Source organism: Aptenodytes forsteri, unplaced genomic scaffold (genome assembly GCF_000699145.1).
Source record: "Aptenodytes forsteri isolate BGI_AS27 unplaced genomic scaffold, ASM69914v1 Scaffold523, whole genome shotgun sequence".
In the NCBI taxonomy this organism is placed as follows: domain Eukaryota; kingdom Metazoa; phylum Chordata; class Aves; order Sphenisciformes; family Spheniscidae; genus Aptenodytes; species Aptenodytes forsteri.
In genome coordinates, this window is record NW_008794159.1 from 521396 (window position 1) to 541647 (window position 20252).

General features: G+C 37.0%; 1 protein-coding gene across 1 annotated transcript in view; it reads left to right on the plus strand.

The window, feature by feature from the left end:
* NPHP3 (nephrocystin 3) overlaps positions 1-19745 on the plus strand; it is a 29732-nt gene extending 9987 nt beyond the window's left edge. The window contains exons 10-27 of the mRNA XM_009280387.1: positions 1132-1235; positions 1950-2064; positions 2951-3094; positions 3640-3737; positions 4223-4325; positions 4937-5019; positions 6047-6185; positions 6971-7135; positions 7637-7734; positions 8593-8715; positions 9066-9255; positions 9397-9638; positions 10047-10122; positions 11308-11435; positions 13674-13914; positions 15888-16013; positions 16924-17039; positions 17244-19745. Coding sequence (XP_009278662.1) covers positions 1132-1235; positions 1950-2064; positions 2951-3094; positions 3640-3737; positions 4223-4325; positions 4937-5019; positions 6047-6185; positions 6971-7135; positions 7637-7734; positions 8593-8715; positions 9066-9255; positions 9397-9638; positions 10047-10122; positions 11308-11435; positions 13674-13914; positions 15888-16013; positions 16924-17039; positions 17244-17424 — 2472 coding nt within the window. The 3' untranslated portion in view covers positions 17425-19745. The remainder of the gene's footprint in view (positions 1-1131; positions 1236-1949; positions 2065-2950; positions 3095-3639; positions 3738-4222; positions 4326-4936; positions 5020-6046; positions 6186-6970; positions 7136-7636; positions 7735-8592; positions 8716-9065; positions 9256-9396; positions 9639-10046; positions 10123-11307; positions 11436-13673; positions 13915-15887; positions 16014-16923; positions 17040-17243) is intronic.
* Positions 19746-20252: the final 507 nt, after the last annotated feature.

Genomic DNA, 20252 nt, shown 5'->3' on the forward strand with positions numbered 1-20252 from the left:
TGTTGTCTTTTTTTTTTTTTTGTTTTTTTTTTTTTTTTTTTTTGAGGAAGCCCGAGCTTTGTCTTGACACCTGGAGTTAGGTCTTTTGGAGATGACTAATGAAAGATTTCATCTCATCATGCGGCCATACATATGTGAGAAGAACGTAGGAAAGTTAAAAGTAGAGAGCTGCTGAATAACTCAGTACTTACTCATTACTTGAAATAAAATTTTTAAGACATTTCAATTTGGGGGTATTGAGAACAGTTATATATAGGGAAGGTAAAATGAATGTAGGAAGAAAAAACATTAAAGTGGTCATGGAAAGTGATGCCACAGCTTATTTGGGCAACATTCCTTGATGTTATAATGTAACATAAGTGTGCAGTTTCTGTGTTACTGTATTTAAATTGTTAGTACCCATATTTTACTAGCACAATTTATTCTTTTACTTCGTTGCTCATATATTGGCAGTGAATTGGAGGATTGTGCCATCTTTACTACATACTCGAATAGTAAAATAATAGAACATTAATAGAAAAATACCTATGTGTATCTTAATGCGCCTCCACTTCTTTTTTGCGGACAAAGTATTTCTCCCAAGTGGATGAAGGGTGGGTTTTTTGGTTTTTTTTCATTTGGTTTGGGTTTTTTTTGTCATCCTGAACTCTGCTACAACATTCTTGGGCATTCATGTGGTGAAAGAAAGTCTTTCATTTGCGTGCTTAGTGCCTCAAAATATCATTCATGGCAGATGCCAACTTTGAAGGCTTTGTCCTGGCAAACATATCCAATGCAGTGGAGTAATTGGGGGAAAGAGGCAGGGAGGGAAAGCCTGAGCAAACATAGTACCCGCTTGCTTTACTGTAGTAACACTGGTTCAGTTATTAGCACTGAAAGTTCCTGTTAAATCGAGTTTTGAAAAAAATTTTTATTTATTTTACACTTTCTTTAACAGAGATAATAAATTCTATGGTTTAAGTGTTTTATTACAAAATTTATTTCCATTTGTATTATACTGCATTTCAGTAGTTATTCCCTTACCTTAATAAATCTGAACTTGCATTTTGTATCTAGATATTTTACAATACCAAGCACTATATTTCTCCCTTAAACAGTGGAATAATTGTAATGATTGTTTCTTTTTTATAGTATTTTGAACGTCTAAATGACCTAGTAGCAGCACCAGCACCAATTCCACCTCTGCTTGTATCAGGAGGACCAGGCTCTGGGAAATCTCTCCTTCTGTCAAAATGGTAGTTTAAACTAATTTTTTTTTTTTTTTTGGTGCAAATGAAATTTAAGAAAAAGTTTCCATTACATTTCAAACATCGTATCAGTTTAATTAGAGGTAAAATGGGAGCATTTGCAAAGCACTGAAGTTATTGAAGCATCCTGGAAAGATCTGTAATAATTGAGTAGCTAATTCCATCTGGACTGCTTTTAACGTCTCCCTGACTCCAATTGCAACACCCTACAGATCTGCCTTTGCACAGCATTAATAAGTGGTTTCAGTAGCTCAATAGTGTTGCCCTTCTCTGATACCCAAGAGGGGTCCTTTGGAGTCTTTTTAACTGAAATAAAGGAAAGATCAGACCTAATAATTTATCATAGAAATGCATTTTATGGTCACTTTGTAGGCTATGACAAAATTTGTTGACATAAAAATAAATTGATAGTGTCATTACTTCTTAAAAGCTTAGTGACATGTGACTGTCCAGTGCCAGGAAGGGTATTTGTTAATGGCTGTCAGTACTGGGGAGAGCAAAAATGGAATCTGACATAAAAAGATCAATTATAGCTGAGGAAGTGTTTCTCCTATTTTGTAAGATAAATGTGGAACACCTCTAGCTCAGACAGTCTTATCTCCTTTGGGAAAACTGATAGTTTTTATTTGAGATACATTTGCAAAATTATAGTCTGTTAAGCGTGCTTTTTTCTTTTTTTTTTTTTTTAACTTCTCTCATTAGGATTCAGTTGCAACAGAAGCATTCACCAAACACGCTAATTCTTTATCACTTTGTTGGGAGGCCCATGTCTACTAGTTCAGAATCTGCATTGATAATTAAACGCCTTACTTTAAAGGTATGCTGTATTATTACATACCCTGCATTGCGTGATTCTTTGGAAAGTGCCAGTGTGCATGTGTATGTCAAAAGATAAAATTTTCTACAGGTTTTTCTACATCAGTTAAAGAGTAATACAAATGTAAGGCATTATAGAATGGGGGAAATCTGATCCTAAACATTGAATGCAGATCAATTAAATAGCATCTCCGGGATATTCCTAATAGATTGGCATTAGCAGTTATGCTTCCAGTGACCTATATTGATGGCTTATAAAACCATATAAGCTTCTTCCAAAATTTCCTGCCATCTGGCCAATGAGAGAGGCAGGTGGTATCTCTTCTGTCTATGTGTTTAGAAACCTGAGGCTGTATTCACCAGTTGGCACCATACTGTTCCTAGACTAGTTTCTCTCCTATGTTAATTTATTTTTTAATTGTGTGTTAGGTATGTGGGGAATAAGTGAGGAGTATTATTGTGCCAGGGTCTGAGCTTTCTTTTTCCTTCACAGGGTGGCACTAAGGACCTCACAGGACTAAAACCTTTAGAAAAATGAAATCAATTGTGCTCTCCTTGCAATTTCCTCATGTATTTTAGAAGTCTGCATATTTAACCTGTGCAACTGCAACTTTTAAGCCCTTTAAGTCTCCAAATTCCTTGTCCATTGTATAAACTCAGGTTATCTCTCTAGAATTTACATAACGAGTTCAATAAATATTCTTTGTTCTGCATATGCCAGCTTTCTGCATATACTAGAAGGAAAGAATTCTGTGTGAACTTGACTAGAAAAATTGCCCCAAAATTATGTGGTGATTTTTTTTTCCTCTTGTATCTGTAGGACTTCTTTCAACTATCCTAGTTGATTTTTAAGGTAGAATTTGTTAAATATGTTTATAATTCTGCAGCTTATGCAACACTCTTGGTTAGTGTCACCTCTGACTTTGGATCCAGCTAAACTTCTGGAAGAGTTTCCTCGCTGGCTGGAAAAGCTTTCTGCACGTCATCAAGGCAGCATTATTATAATTATTGATTCTATTGACCAAATACAGGTATATTTTCAAAATACTTGCCATTTGTCAGTCTAAAAGAAACTTTGACTATTGTAATAGGTTCAGCTATATCTGTGTAGGAGAAATATTAATGTTTGCTTTGCTCTAAAGAGTACATATAGAAAACAGTTTTGCAAAAAGTGCAGATAAGTTAAAATAGTCTTTCAGTTTTATAGGTAGAATTTGTGTTGGGTTGGGGTTTTTTTTTCTTCTCAATTTATCTTAACACCTTCATTTTTGAGCAGTCCAGTTACTTTATTTATTCAAAGATTCAATGCTATGAGCTGACTTATTGGGCATGTAAATAGCCTAGTCTTTATGAGGTGATCATTTCAACAATAGTATTCTATCTGCTTTATTTAATGTACAGTTGTGCTGATACATATCAATGTAGTACGGTTTCAAGAACCAGATCATGAACAATTTTTAAGGACACTGGAGAATTTAAGACTCCTTTCACTGAGCTGAGCAGTTAATGAAATGTATGAACTTCTGGTGTTGTTTTGAACAACCTTTGTATTAAGTAACCAAAATTTGTTTTTAAGCAAGCTGAGAAACATATGAAGTGGCTGATAGATCCACTGCCAGTGAATGTGAGAGTGATTGTATCAGTGAATGTAGAAACATGTCCACAGGCTTGGAGGTATGTTGTATTTCTGAGATGTTCCAAAGTAGCCTGGGTGAGAATTATTTTTTTAAATTACAGTTACTCATTGAAGAGCAAACAGCCAGATTTGTCAAGGTCTGGAAATTTAATAGGATAAGGTTTTGCAACCATTGAGGACAACGAAAGCTTCTCTATTGTAGCTGCAGTGAGGGCAGGTTTTAGCTGTTGGGAAACCAGATTTTTGCTTTACTGTGATGGATCTATCCCCATGACTATATGAAAGAGGATATTAAATGTAGAGAGATGCACATCAAGAACCGCAATACCATGATGTAGATCCAGGGTAAGGCTAAAAGTGGAAATTTGACTTGTCGATGACTAGAATTTCTTAGTAGCAGGGAATAGCTTCAATTACTGCTTTGATATCAATCATTAAAAAGCTCTGGAACTTTGATGTCTTTTTTTCCTTTTGTGTGCTATTTAATAAGGTCTGAATATGACTTTGTTCTCTCTTACCAAAGGTTGTGGCCCACTCTTCATCTTGATCCACTGAATTCCAAAGATGTTAAAGCTCTCATTAGTGCAGAATGTAACTCTGCAAATGTTAAATTGACTAAAGAGCAGGTATGTCTGTTGCAGTTCTTCTAAAGTACCTTACTCTGGTATAACTTTTAATGAAAACATGGAAACATGAAATAAGCCCAGCTGCCAAAAGAAAGTATTATATTTAGCTAACTAAATACTACTGCTCAAGATAGCACGCAGTTTGAGTATTTCTACCCTGTGGCTCATAGCACTGAAACACAGATAGAACAGCATAAATTATTAATGCAAAAACCATGCAGTTGCACATATTGCTGTAAACATGTTCTTTTATTTTAGAATAATAGAAGGTTTAGTATTGCATAATACTGTAACAATGAGTGGCAGAGTGGGGAAAAAAGTATTTCACCTCTTTGCCTTGAAGACCAATTCTGTAAGGTAATCCTCATCTTGAGAGATGTAATAGTTAGATCCTAACTCTTTTCATCTTAATTTCAAAACGAAACTTTCACTTATATGCTCCTATAGCTAGAAAAACATGCAGTATTTTATGCATTAGTTACCATGTCATAGTCTTCAGATGTGACAGATAGAAGCATATCTAGAACTTTTATTTTCTTGTCAAACAGTGAACATTTTATTGGTATGGTTAACTTCATCTTGGCTCACAGATTTTGTTTAAAATGTTGTAGGAGAAGAAGCTTGAGAGACATTGTCGTTCCGCCACAACTTGCAATGCTTTGTATGTCACTCTCTTGGGCAAAACCATTGCTTGGTAAGTTGAGGTGATCTTGAAATTATTATGCTCATCACTAGATTAGAAGACTTCAAGTAGGTTTGTTAGCATTTTGAAATACATTCATTTAACATAGAATGAATCTTGTTAAGAAAGAACAGTGGAGCAGTATACAAAGTTTTCCCCCTTCGCTGTGAATGCAATGGGAAGAAAAATCAGAGAGTATACAATTGCCATTTTGATACTAAGTGAATCCAAATAATTGTATCTGTCTGTTTTCAGCTCTTCTGTTTTTATTTTATTTTTCTGTTGTTCTGCTTTCTGGGTACGTCAGTTGCTCCAATGCTTTTTAAAGGTATTTGGAGAATGTTGGTATTGTTTTGTTAAACAGTTTAATTCAGGTCTGTTGTATTTACTGATGTACCAGATAGTTTGCCTCATAGATTTTTAAGGCTAAAAGGAATTTCAACAACTGTTTAGTTTAACATCCTGCATATGGTACTTTGACCTATAATTCCTGCTGTGGAGAAAATTAATATTCCCTCTTGTGCAAGAGAATAGTTAATAAGTGCATTGGCTTATTATTAACCTAGACTTCATCTTGTTGAGAAAGACACATTTTTAGTTTAGAGACTCCCAGAAGATGATGCACTGATTGATAATTTACTCTGGGTGACTGATTTTCATTATTTTTTGTTCCTGTTTTATGTCCTAGAATGCTTAATTGCTCCTGAAAACATGCTTTGTAAATGCATTAAATGAAACAGTAGCATGTGCTTTTATCTTTATCCAACCTGATGTTCTTATTCTGTACTCCTGCTGGAGGAAAGAACACTGCAACGTACTTTTTTTTTAAATAAAAATATTGCAGTTCTTTAGACAATATGACAGAAGGTGGCTTCAGGAGTTCACCTCTTCTGTGTTTAATTTCACCAGGTGTTGTGCACCTTTTAAACCCAGTAGGAATTCAGAGCACTTTTGAGGTAGAGCTCCTCAGTAGTTTCAATTCATCTTACTCAGCCAAATTTAATATGCTAAACCATGCCCTTTTTGTCCTTCTGCTCAGTGTTGGAAATAGAGGAAATATTGATGAAACCCTTCAACAGTGTTTCCAATGTCAAGACACAGTGTCACTGTACAGGCTTGTTCTGAGATCAATTCAAGAATCATTGCAGAGTGATAAAGAGAAAGGTCTTTTGAGAGAGGTAAGCAGAGAATGCGTCACTATTTCTACAGGTAACGTATATTCTTTCCTCTAAAGAGTTTTTCTTAAGTTAAAAGTAAATATAAATTTATGTTGGTTCATATGTGTGATTCAGAGATTACTGTATTATTAGTATAGAAGGGACAATTTTATTAATCTAATTATATCTATTGCATAACTATAGAACATATGACTGCTTTGTGTTAAATTTCAACTAAGTCGTCATCTCACAAAACAAAACAGAGCTTTTCCACTATGATGTGATATAGAATCAGCACTTCCTTTGGTACCCTGATCCAATGATTTACTCCATACCAAAACATGGTATCTTATGAATACAGGGCACCACTTATTAGATTTCTTCCTACCTTTGCAGAATTTCCCTGTTGCGTGGAACATTTTTTTGATTAGGACATGATACTTGATAATTGCTGGAAGTTCTTTGGTGCTGGCAGCATAAGACCTTCAGCATATTTTACTTAGATGGAAGTTCCTTATGATAATGGAGTGATTTTCCCTCAGTGTTTTAGAGGAGAGTCTAAGGAACCATTTGTTTGTCCCAGAGTGTCCCATTTGGTGCTTTATTAGAATATTAATCTGTTAGCACTGAGGATTGTTCTTTGAGGACAGAAGAAGGAAAGGGCTTGTGTAGGCAGGTTTTTTTTTTTTTCCCTTGACATATAAAGTTATGCAGAGTGATACACAGTATTTTTATTGGAATTTCAGTGTAACAGCTCTGCAGCAAATATTGCTAACTGTGTAAAATAATCTTTCTGCTTTACATAGATACTGTGTGTCATCGGTGTTAGCCACAATGGTGTGAGTGAGTCAGAGCTGATGGAACTTTATCCTGAACTGTCTTCTGCAGTGTTAGCCTCACTCGTTCACAGCCTGCACAAAATGTGTTTGCTGACATATGGCTGTGGTTTGCTAAAGTTCCAGCATCTCCAGGTAAATTTTGTAATTCTGAACATGTGCACGTGAAACTCCAACCCCTAAGCCCTTGCTGGTTTTTGGATAAGTTCTGTTGTTAACTAGGTAGCCTGTGATATATTTGTGTTTGTTAATCCATTTTCCTTAACATTTGCTCTGATGTTAAAATCACCTTGAAAACTACTAGAGCTATGATACCAGTATTGGTCAGCAGTTGAAAACCTGGCATTTCAAACCACCAGAAAATTGCTGATCGATTAGTTATTAACTCCATGTGTCCTAGGAAATACTGGTTCCACAACAAACAAGCAGAATTGAAGGAGAAGGGAATATTATCCAAACAACCAGAGCTTTGGTCTAATAAAAGACAAGCTGTAGTGCCTTTGTCATCGCAAGATTTTCAGTTCTACAACATAAGACATGTTTCATAAAGAAATCTTGCATAGTGCCATGTGTATCATCAGCACTTAATAAACAAATTAAATGCATTCTCTTTCTCTTAATTATACTTTCTTTCAGGCTTGGGACATGATGAGATCAGAGTATATGGAAGAAGGTGAAAATGTTATTTCTGCCTATAGACAAAAACTAGTGGAGTATTTCACCTTGCAGCTAAGGTAGGTCAGAATTCCTCAAGATGTGCTAAATGGCAGGCTTTATGCCTCATGGATATTTTTGTTTTCTTCATATAGCTTCTTTGACTCAGTTTAGTAAATTATTATGGCAAAAAAACTCTGCAAAACCCTAGTTGTCAGTTTAGCAGTTTATTATTGATATCTTGCTTTTTAATCTTGAAAGATTGAGGACTATGGAGGGGAATGGGCATATAATAAAGTTATCACGTGAAAAGGTAGGGCATGAATTTATACCGCATCAGTTATTTTGTGGTAACTGACTTCATGTGGATTTTTAATTCCCAGTAAATGCTAGGAAATTTGAGGTTGCTTGGAACTTGAAGAAAAAACAGAAGACCACTTGCGTTCAGCAGGCAATTAGCACATATACAAGAGGAGGTCCAGTAGAACAGCTGAAGAGCTACAAGTTCATATCCTGCTTGAAAACTGATTTGCATTTACAGTCCCGAGCTAGTGTGTCCCAGCTGTGGGCTAGTGCTTACTGCTCCTCAGAGCATGCACTGTTGGGTAGCAGAAAGCCAAGAGGGCCACAGTGTGCCAGGGAAAGGAGGCACAAAGGGACAGTGAGCTGCTGCAGGGCTGCAATTCTGCTAGCAGGCACCGATTAGCCCATAATGGGAGGGAGGAGCAGCTTCCTGTGGGGTACCTGGGGGTTCCAACACCCTCTGACATGAAATTAAAATGCAGATGTGAGAAAACAGAGTGCATAGGTCTTATAGTAGTCTGTCAGTTTAGACATTCAGGTATGGCAATTGTATGCTTGCCTAGTTTTCACATCAAATTGACAGGTTCTGTTAGGCTTCTGAGAGTTTTAATTTTGATTTGCTTTTCTTTCAATAGTCGAGACCGAGTGACTTGGAGAAGCGCAGATGAACTTCCCTGGCTCTTCCAACAGCAGGGTGATAAGCAAAAGCTACACAAGTGTCTTTTGAATCTCTTTGTATCCCAAAACCTTTACAAAAGGTACAAAGGTAGCCACTGCTTCGGCGGTTATAAACATCTCAAAGTAATTTTTTTGTCAGTATAAATCAGAAAATTACAGATATAGATTAAAGGAACTTAAATAGTAGAGGCTGAAATGCTAAATGCTGGTGTCATATAAATAATCTATTTTTTCTATTCTATTACACCTGGGGGTTGGTAAAGGGATAAATACTGCTGTTGAACAGCATTAGTCTCCATGGATTGTCTCTGTAGATGCTGTAGCGTAAAGACAAAATTAATGCGTATGGCCCTTTTCTTCTAAGCTAGCATCAGTCTGAATAGAGAGGTGTCAGAGATAAGATGAGCTTCTTATTTCCTTGTTAAAACAGGGGACATTTTGCAGAATTGCTGAGTTACTGGCAGCTGGTTGGGAAAGATAAGAGCTCTATGGCAGCTGAGTATTTTGACTCTCTGAAAGAATATGAAAAAAGCTGTGAGGGAGAGGAAAGTATGATCTGCCTGGCTGATCTTTATGAGACCCTGGGACGGTTTCTTAAGGACCTAGGTCTTCTCAGTCAGGTAAGTACATTTAGAGATTGTTGTAACAGCAAGGAGGCAAATTAAGCAGAGCTCAGTGTGTGCTTTCTGTTGCAGTTGTTAAATTATGTAGCATACAGGATGCTGCCTGCTGCCGTCATATTCTGAACTTCGTTGTTACAGGCTGTAGCTCCTCTGCAGCGGTCTCTGGAGATTCGAGAGACTGCGCTGGATCCAGACCACCCAAGGGTGGCGCAATCACTCCACCAGCTGGCAGGAGTTTATGTTCAGTGGAAGAAGTTTGGAAATGCTGAACAGCTGTATAAACAGGCACTGGAAATCTCTGAAAATGCTTATGGAGCCGAACATCCTCGGGTAGCCCGTGAACTTGATGCCCTTGCGACCATATACCAAAAGCAGAACAAGTAAGATTAACTACACTGGTGTTTTTCTTTCACGTGGAGGTGGTACAAAAATAACAGCAGAGATTTTCTTCCTGAAGCTAGAATGTTTCTTTGGTTCTTTTTTTAGAGTTTCATAACTTCCAATGCAACCGTGAGCATCCCCTCTGTATTCTTGTAGCAGGCCACCCAGCAGGGGACAACTTTTGTGCTCAGTTTAACAACAAACTTCTAACAAGTTAGAGATAAAGGAGGAGCATTGTCTGGCCCTAAGGATTTTGGATATTTTTATCTTTGACAAAAAGTGTGGGTTTTTTTCAAGATTCTTAAATTCTCCTCAAATTTGTACATTCAGGTAACTTAGAAGCTTTCCAGAATACTCAGTGATACTACGTTTGGCATTCTTCTAACACTGTAAATAACTGTTTTCAGATATGAACAAGCTGAGCAGCTGAGGAAAAAGTCCTTCAAAATACGCCAAAAAGCAGCAAGGCGGAAAGGCAGTCTGGTAAGAAAATGTTTGATATTTAATAAAAGGTGCATGCATTATGATATTTAATAACAGGGCATGTTGCGGCTCTGCTAAATAGATGATAAAGTGTGTCTGCAGAGCTGACAAAGCTCCAATGCTTTTGATAATGGAGGGCATAAGTAGTGAAGTAGCTTAGCAGCAGCTTTGGTAACTGCCCTTTCAACTCTGCTGGAAGGGGAGATGCATCAGTACAACTGGTATGGAGTTGAGAGAGGTGGAAAAGAAATAAGTGGATATATACGTCTTGGGGGTGCAGAATTACTGCTGATGCAATTGGCTGTCAAAGTGGCAATGGACAAAGGTGTTCTCCAGAATAACTGACGCATTCATCCTACAAATACTAGTGAACACAGTGCTCACTGCAGTGAATAATCCCAGTAATATTAGGTGCCATACTGAGTGTTTCCTTTTTTTTTTCTTCTGTGTTTTTCAGCTACAGAGTTCCTCTTGTTATTCTTGAGCTAAGGGTTTGTTTGTCATGTAGTGCCTGTACTATAAGAGTTCATCTAGTAACTCCAGAGCTCTATTTGTAGCTCTACTGAAAGTAATGAAAAGCCATAAAAATGTTGCTGTTTCTACAGTGCTTAAAGACAAATGAATTTGGATCATGAAGATTTTGTCCATTTTTGTAATGAGTTCTGCTGCACAAATATTTTTATTAGGACTGAAAAGATCAAGAGTAGGTGGAGCATGTAACAATGGCTGTGCTTTTTACTTGTAATTCACTTTGCATCAAAGCATTAGCTTGGCAGCCCATTTTACAAAGATCCATGTAAAGCCTTGAGTAATACTTTGTATGTATTTGTATATGGCATTTAGGATAGGAGATTAACTTGATTTTAAGTTTTGAGCTTATAAACCCAAGAATTTGATCTGAATTGGTTATTTGAACTGCGGAGTTTAAGCAAATTAGCATGTGTGATACAGGGAAAACAGAGCTGTACGACAGCACAGTAACTTAAATTTCTTGCAAGGATGTTTGGTGAAATTCACTGTTAGATTGTAAATAAGCAGAATGCCTATGTGCTATTTAGCTTGAAAACAGAACTTAGGTAGAATTATTGTGCTCCTTTGGCACCAGAGTCTTTTGATTTTCTGTCTTCAGTTGTACACTTTAAATGTAATGGTGATTGGCTTACATTACCTTGTGCTTTGCTGTAGTGTGGCTTTGCTCTCCTGCGTCAAAGAGCCCTGCAGTTGGAAGAGCTCACGTTAGGCAAGGATACACCAGATAATGCTCGAACCCTCAATGAGCTTGGAGTCCTCTATTACCTGCAGAATAATCTTGAGTAAGTTGTATTAATTGTGACATATCCACTGAATGTTCTCGTAGATCTAAATGGAAGCAAAGCATTGAGAACTAGCATTAAATGTAGACGTGTGATCAAATACTCATTATGGTGCCATCCCTGAGTCATTCTACTGGTTTTTGTTTACTGTGAAATTCACTCATATTTTCTAGAGTTGATGCTGTTAGCATGTGAGTATTTACCAAGTCAATGCATTTTGTACATTCAGAATTGATGTTCCACAGTTAAATTTAACTAGCTTTTGTTGCAAATACCAGTTCTCTCTCGAAATTTATGCCCCCTCCACTCAGCTTCGCTATTTTGTGACCGTCCTTTGTAGTGTTCATTCTTGAACAGCAGCATTGTTGTTTTTCTGTGAAAAACACTCAAAATGCCAGTATTACAAGAAGCCATGAGTTAAATATTCACTGTGCTTGTAATCGTCAGGCTGTTACCCTGCTGGCCTTTTTAAGGGCAAAAGAGGACAGAGCAGAACAAAGGTGTTCTAAAAGCAGATAGAGATAAGCAGGGGTGTTGAAGAAGGGGAATAAAAGGTGCAGAGCAGTTCTGACTGCATGGTTAGCCACTCTTCACATCAACTTCTTCAGTCCACAGAGTAGTCTAAAACTGTGTGTTGTGAGGGAATTGTAAAGTTGCCTTAAATCCCACTCTACTGAACTGAATCTTTTCAGAGAAGAAAGAAAGTGCACAGCAAAAAAGCACAGAGTACGTTCTGGATGTATTTTTACATTCTTCCTATATCTGATGTTTATGTCACCAGTAGTTGTTGGATAACTACAGAAGTATATCATAATTTAGGATCTGCACACAGAATCTCTGTTAAATGCAGGACCTTTACAGTGAAGGAATTGATTTTTAACAGTTGTTGGAAATGTGGGGTTTTTCATCAGTTTACCCTCATGAAGTCACGCCGAAGTGACTGATTATAGAGGAGCGATATCTGTCTAATCTCATACAAGATCATTTTATATTCCACATTATTCATATGTAGTTCCTGTCCAACACAACCTACTTCTAGAGTAACTGTATCTCCACTATTTCATAGGTGAGCAAAAGTATAAACTTTGTTCTAGTGAAGGTTTAAGTCATTTTTTTAAAGGATAGCGTTTCTCTGTTCTGAATCAGCAAGTCCAAGATTGCATTTTTTGATCATATGATGCAGTTAGAATGAAATCAATGGCAGAAGGGTATGTCACTTTATTAGTTGTTATATGTTATATACACATCATCCTCTAGCCCTTACATAGAGTGAACACCTTTTGACACTTGTCTAAGAGCTCCAGAATTGAACCTACAGTTCTGTGTATAAATGGTCTTCTTTTTCTCTAATGTGAAATGGATTTTTCCAATTTACTAAGCTGACCTCTTGGGAATAGTGTCACACAGAATTTGTGTGTGTCAGGATGACAAACTGCCTGGTTATAATGGATGCTGCCAGTATTACGTGGGGATCACCCGTTGTTTGTGATAGAGGAACTGCTGTAAATCTGTAATGGAATTGTAGTATGCTACTCTAGTGAGATAAAATATGCCCTTTTGATAGGGAAACGCTTGAATGGTGGCATTACACAGAGTCTTTTCTACTTTGTGACTTCTAGACAGATTCTGCTATGAGAATCTAGCTCATGACATAAAACCCATTCCAGTCTCTCCCCCTTTGGTATGAAGGCTGTCTGCTGAACCCCGTAATATGTTTTATATTTTTTAAAGTTACTTGAAAAATGTGTGGTGTGTTCTGAACCTTTACCTTGCATTCCACTACTGCTTTATCCATGGGAGTACATGACTGCTATGAGGAGTTGCCCAGAAGTCAGTAGAATGTTTTGAATAAGGAAGGATTACTTGCATAACTGAAGATGTAGGTTGAATTAAAGACACGAGCAGCTGTTGGGGTAGTGTAATGTTTGCTGAAATCTGCTAGACTGGCATTTCAGTCCTTTACAGGGGGGCTCCAAGTTTGCACAGGAATATATTAACTAGTCTCTATCTACACTCTTAATGGTTAGCCTGCACGGCAGGACTATGTGTGGGACGTATAGTTCCTCACTGCGTAAATAAATTGCTGATCTGGCATTTGTTTATTCTGAGGAAAGTCCATTACCGGATATCAGTATCTATGCAGTTTCCAAGGCTGAGTTTGTTCTGTTTCAAACAGCCACTTCAGCCTGTACACATGTTACCAGCTTTAAAATGTTGCTGAACGAATGTGTTCTGTAGGACAGCAGAGCTTTTCCTGAAGCGCTCCTTGGAAATGAGAGAGAGAGTCCTGGGACCCGACCACCCAGACTGTGCGCAGTCTTTGAACAATCTGGCAGCCTTGTACAATGAGAAGAAGCACTACGACAAGGCAGAGGAACTCTATGAAAAAGCTTTAGACATCAGGAGGAGAGCACTGGCTCCGGATCATCCCTCCTTGGCTTACACTGTGAAACACTTGGCAGTGCTATACAAAAAGATGGTAAGCACAAGCCTGTTACCTTTTCTCATCACCTAAATTAACTGTAATGCCTTGCGTTGTTACAGTCTTCAATCCAAAAGGAGTGGGGCATGGGAATTTTGTCAGCTATTGGTGTTCTACACACGTGCATAAAAGAGGTAGTCAAGTGGCCTCAGTCTGTTTCCAAAAAGCCCAGTAGCTTTTTCAAAACACACTTTGCTTAAAGAAAAGCTATTTCTGAATGTCTTCAGTGTCCTGCATGCTCAGTATTCACCGCAAAGAATTTGATTTGGTTAAAAGCTAGTGTTTTGGCTGCAGTGAAGGAAGCTCTTCCCAGCTGTATTTGAGTTCTCCATTGTCTGCTGTGTGACATCCACATAGAAGAGTTTGGTCAGATGTGTCTTAATGGAAAAATCATGTTTTAGGGTGTAGGAATAGTTCTTTTCACACAGTGACCTTGAACTTTACAGTCAAATTGAGAGAAACTTGAAGGCTCATGAGGGAGATAGTACTTTACAAATAAACTGTCTGGCTGAGCCGCCTCCAGCTTATGTTGGTTCAGTGAAAGATGGGAGTTACTCTCCTGCAAAATGCACACAGGGAATAACATTAACAGTAGTATAAACTTCTGTGTTTCATCATTTCAAAATGTTTTATGAATATTTGTGTTTGCAGACAGTCATTCTAACCATTTAATATCATCAGTGTAAGAGTGATGTAAGGTTTCCAGCTGTTGAACCAAGATCAATTTCAGAGGATGACAAGAATTTTTTTTCTTTTACATTTTCACATTTTACCATTCCTCAAAGAGAAAAGAGTCCTTGAAGATAATCCCTTGGATCAAATGCTCCGGTGTTTTTGCTCAATAATTGTTACCTGCTGTTATGTGCATGAAATTGTTTTGGGTTGCATATTCCCTGCTCACTTCAGCTTCTAATTTTCATGCTGCTAGAAACTGCAAAAGCACTCAATATTTGCATCAAAAAGCTCTTTGCTAGTTTGAAAGCGCACAAATTAAAATTCATGGTGAACTAGGGACACAGGGAAGAGTGGAGGAAGAGAAGGGGCAGGAATCAGGTGTAGAAAATTACAATTATTTATAAATAAGTATTTATTCCAGATGAATTACTGATCATCTTCAAACTGTGGCATGGTGATGCTTTGAAAAAATAAGGAGAAAATTTTATTTGAATTTTGCAATTACAGTGAACCATTATACAATGGACATTTGCAGTAGTTAATTTCTAATTGCTATTAAATATGAGAATTCACATTCTAATAATAGAAGCCTAAGCATACTTGTGAAGTATATCCAGTTAATGTGTGAGCAGATTCAAATTTGGAGGAAAACAAACTTGCTGGAAAAATAATCTACGGTAAAACTAGTTGGAATATGAGAGGGGGATTTTAGAGAAACCAAAGTCAGGAAGCCAAAGCCTCAATATGGGGAATGAGAAGCAACAGGTACTTGAAATGGCATTGGACACTGCGGCTGTTCCAAAAAAGATGGTGCGAACACCTCTTCAGTAAGCAGAAAAACTGCTCAAAAGTTAAGGCAGCTACATTCCCATTCCTGTATCACCAGTCAAATTTAGGCCCTTTAGGACAAAAAATAAGCTCTGCTCTCATTTACGGCAGGATGAGGAAATACAAATGGAGAAAATTATTTGGATAACAGTACAACTGAAAATTCTTTTTAACGGCCTTCTCAATGAGACACTTGTGGGGAAAAAATAAATTAAGAAAGAAAGAAATAGACATAGCTGAGGAACACATTAACTGGGAGTTGAATATGCTCAGTATTGTGGAAAATTAGGTCCTAATAAATATTCATGTTAAACAATCTGTGCATAATATAACTATGAATTAACCAAAGTTAAACCCTTATTCTGGACACAGTTATATCTTCTGCAAGGCTTTTTGTTTAAAATAGATTTTACTGTTATCCAGTTGTCTTGTGTTAAAATGGTAATTTTTTTCCCTGTTATTTCTAGGGAAAACTTGACAAGGCTGTTCCTCTCTACGAACTAGCGGTTGAAATTCGACAGAAGTCATTTGGCCCAAAACACCCTAGTGTAGCAACTGCTTTGGTAAATCTAGCTGTCCTTTATTGTCAGATGGTAAGTTTTTCATGTCCTACATGTTTATTATTCCTGTCTTAGGGGTTTTTTATGATTTGTACCTAAATGATACCAAAGAAACTTGATCACATTTAAAAGGAAAATTCCTTATAAGACTTGCAAATTCTTAGGTTCCATTTCAAAAATTGAAAGGGTGTTTGGCAAGGAAAATGTATGCAGGGAACAGATAATTGCTGTGACGGGTATTTCACAAGGACGCTTGGGCTACCGCTCCTTAGATTATTCAAAATGCCCACATGCTTTACAAGACTAGAGCTAGGGTACAGCATTTTCAGCGATATGGCGGTTATCACAGTATGATGGAACACAGCTCCACCACCGACTTGGAGGGAAACATAATACTTTGAAATTTATGAATAGTGCCCACCTTGATCTTGGAAATTTATGAATAGTGCTCACCTTGATGAACTGCAACTCTCTGTAACTAAAAATCTGAGAAGGCTGTAGACTTTCTAGTCTACAAACAACATGAGATTCAAAGGAGATGCGACCAACTTACTGAATTCCTTGCTTGGCATCAATAGGACTGAGCTGTAGATTGTTTTCTGTATTTCTCCAATCCGTGTATCTGATTTTAAACAGGGATTAAAGCTGCCTCAGGTAAAACTAAAGAGCACTTGGTAACTCAAAACTTTCAGGACCGAGATTTTCAGAACTGCCTAGGAAGTCCAGACCCTAATTATTATAATATTAGTGGGAATTGCATTTTCAAGTGCAAGCCAATTGCTTTGACAGTCTCAATTATCATCCTCATCTGTCAACAGTATCGAGAACTCAAGCCACCTTTTTGGTTAAATATGCATGACTTTGCATCTAGGATGTGTTGATACTATGTTGGAAAAAAGAATAGCAAATGTAATATACATCTGTAACTTTCTACTACCCAAAGAAAAAGCAGATTGAAGCTTTACCTCTTTATGAACGTGCATTAAAGATTTATGAAGACAGTTTTGGTCACATGCATCCTCGTGTGGGGGAAACTCTGAAAAACTTGGCTGTGCTGAGGTAAGATTATATGCTTTAGCCCTATAAAAGCGAATTACTATAAAAATTACTGGATGAAACAAAACATCCTGGACTTGTGTACTTACTAGGAAAGTAGAGAACCTTAAGTACACTTTGTTGATGCATGGTGTGCATTTCAATTTAAATGAATTGAGAGACTTGTTTTATTTGCTTGTTTCAATTTTGTTTTACTCTTCCCCAAAGCTATGAAGGGGGAGACTTTGAGAAGGCAGCTGAACTTTACAAGAGAGCTATGGAAATAAAAGAAGCAGAGACTTTGTTGATAGGTGGAAAAGCAACTTCTCGACACTCATCGAGTGGAGATACATTCAGCTTAAAAAGTGCGTTATCACCAAACACTTTCCCGGAACATGGACAAAGGTGATATAAACCTGGTCAAAGAAGAGGCAGTCTCTATTGTTACTTTAAAGCAGACATAAAATTATTAAGGCAAATCTATTTTTCCTAGGATAACATACTGTTTTGGGACCGACACCTGTCTTCATGAATGACAGGGAAACAAATGTTTAAGCTTGAAATCCTTCCATGTTAACTTTGCAGACTTGCATGGTACGAAGTGAGCTGCTTTCATTTTATATAGATACACGTATTAGTTACTAGCTCAAGTTATAGCTAATACCAAAAATGTGGATTTGATACCTCTTAGCGTAAGCACCAGGATTGTAAAAAGCTAGGTTGAACCAATTGAATATACTCTATGGGGTAGTTCTTATTTCTATGTTGTAATAGACTGGCTTAGAGGATTTGTGTGTTTTTGTTTCATCAATCCTTTCTGCCTTTTCAGAAGCCTTTTAAGTTGTTTCTAAAGAGAGAGTAATTGTGAAAAAGTAAAAATAGTTCCACTGAAAGTTTTACCTGCAGGGTGATTTCAGCTTTAAGCAAACTTACATACAAGGGACTTGTGCAAAAATAATTGGTTTCCTCTGGAAGCTAATATAGCTAAACATAGCATCGTCTACAGTTAAAGCTGTTGTCAGATTCAACTGTGTTCAGTAAAAATACTTCCAGTGAGGAATCAGAATGAAGATGATTATGACCTGATTCCCTGTTGTTAACCCTTTAGCGATACTTTCACTATTTAATCTCATTGAATCCCTTAAAATACAAGAATGTTTGTACTAGCTGGAAAAACCTAGTGATGCAAAATAGTTTGCCATCAGATAAAGAGACACTCATCAAATCTACCTGCATGTTGTATTTCTTAATACCCTTGTCATCTGGAAGAATCAGTTTGAAGTCTGTTCTCATTGAGTGCATAAATCCATGAATCAATTTAAATACGTACTAAAAAAAGACTATTTATAAAAAATTGAATGTAAGTGAAAAATTAATTGAAATCTCACTACAATGTTTCAGAGGCAACTGATGTAAAGATTTATTTGATCCAGTTTGAAAAATGCAAGTGGCCTTTACCTCAAAGGGATACTTACCTTCCACAGTATTTTTTCCCTTTTAGAGTAGAGTTAAATATAACCCATTTCAGCTCTTGTTCTGGTTAGAAGGAATTTAGTATTTTGGTAAGGCTGTAACTTGACAAAAGAAACAGTATATAAAACTGATGGAACAAATATACAACCCAAATTTGGTTTTTAAGATTAAGATTTAGTTGAAAAAAAAAATAAGGAATAGCTCTTGAAGGTATTACAATACAGCAACAAAAGTTAACACTTTTTAATAGCTTTTTAATAGCTCTCTGGATATTTTCCTCTTACTTCAAAAAGTGGGTTTTTAGTCAAAGCAAGAGTTTTTCCACTGTATTCCTGTCACCTTGAAAAAGTTTGAAAATTGGAAAGGTCTTTGCAGGATTGTTACCAAGTAAGGAGAGAGGCAACAGCAAAAAAAAAAAAAAAAAAACAAAACAAAAAAAAACATAAAACCCTCCCCACCCAAAAAACCCCCACCAAAACCTCAACCTTCTCAGCTTGTGTTTCTGTGGCCTACTCTTCTCAGACCTGGTAGTTCCCTCCTCTAAAGCCAGCGTTACGAATTCTCAGATGTCTGGTCTAGCTTGTCACCTCTGTTCTGATTTTAACATGTATAAGGATGTATCTTGCTCTCCTAAATAGTTTTCCTTAATGTTGCTAGCTTAAATAAGAAGCTACTTTCTAGACCTTCAGTGTTATATCAGACTTTCCCCATTTCCTGATTTCCAGTTCTGAACTGTTATTATTCTTCCCTTGAGTGACTTCTCTCCAACTTATTCATAGGCTGCAGGGTTGCTTTTGGAAGAAAAAACAGTCCCTAAAAAGTAGCAGATCCCAACCAGCCATGGTCCGTTAGCAAAGACGGTGAGGAAACAATACGCTTACCCTGTCAACCCAAAGAAAACTTTCTACGGAAAGTAGAACAGGATCACGAGTAATAGTGGAGGGTCTTGCAGGCCAGGCCGCATGTTGGCTGTAAGCTTATGCAGCTATAGTCACAGCGCTCTTAAGAGAGTTGTTCGTGTATTTGCAGTTGTACCTCATGGTACAAAATAATAAGTTGTCTATCTATCTATCTGGTGCATGCCAAATAATGCTTCTGTGTAGGAGAACTCCACCTCAAAACAGTGTCACCAGTTTCAGCAGAGATGATTTAACCATACAGTCAGAATATCAACATCTCAGTAACGTTTATGATGCACTGTAAAAACTGAAAGCTTCTTTTATAAGACTGCCAAATAAACAAAGCTGGACTAAACCATTGCAATGTGCTTTAATTTTTTAGTTCGTAACAAAAGAAATCGTAAATTTTCCATTATATTTTATAGTGGGAGTAGACTATACTTGTAAATGTCTTCTTAATGAAAAAAAAAATCCTTAAAGCGGCTTTTTTTTTGATGCTGTTTATTTTTAAATAATTTTAACCATTGGCACATACAATCATCTTAATGTCTTTTCTAATTATTTCAAATTCTTCTTGTATATACAAGTTGAAAGTCTGAAAGTAACACGAGAACCATTTTGCATACTCTGTAAGTGGGCATACAAAAGTGTATTAATTTGCTCATAAAACTGTACATGAAGTAAAATGGTAAACAGTTGCCTCTTGTAAAGCTGTCAATCATGTGGTAGCAGTCATGGCAGCCAAACAGTTAAGAGTCAAGATTAACTGAGCTGTTGTAGAAGTGAGTCAACCTTTTGCCTCAGGATCTCCAGAGCCAGGTGTGTGCCTCACTTTTATTGTTCCCAACAGAAAGGTAAAGTCACA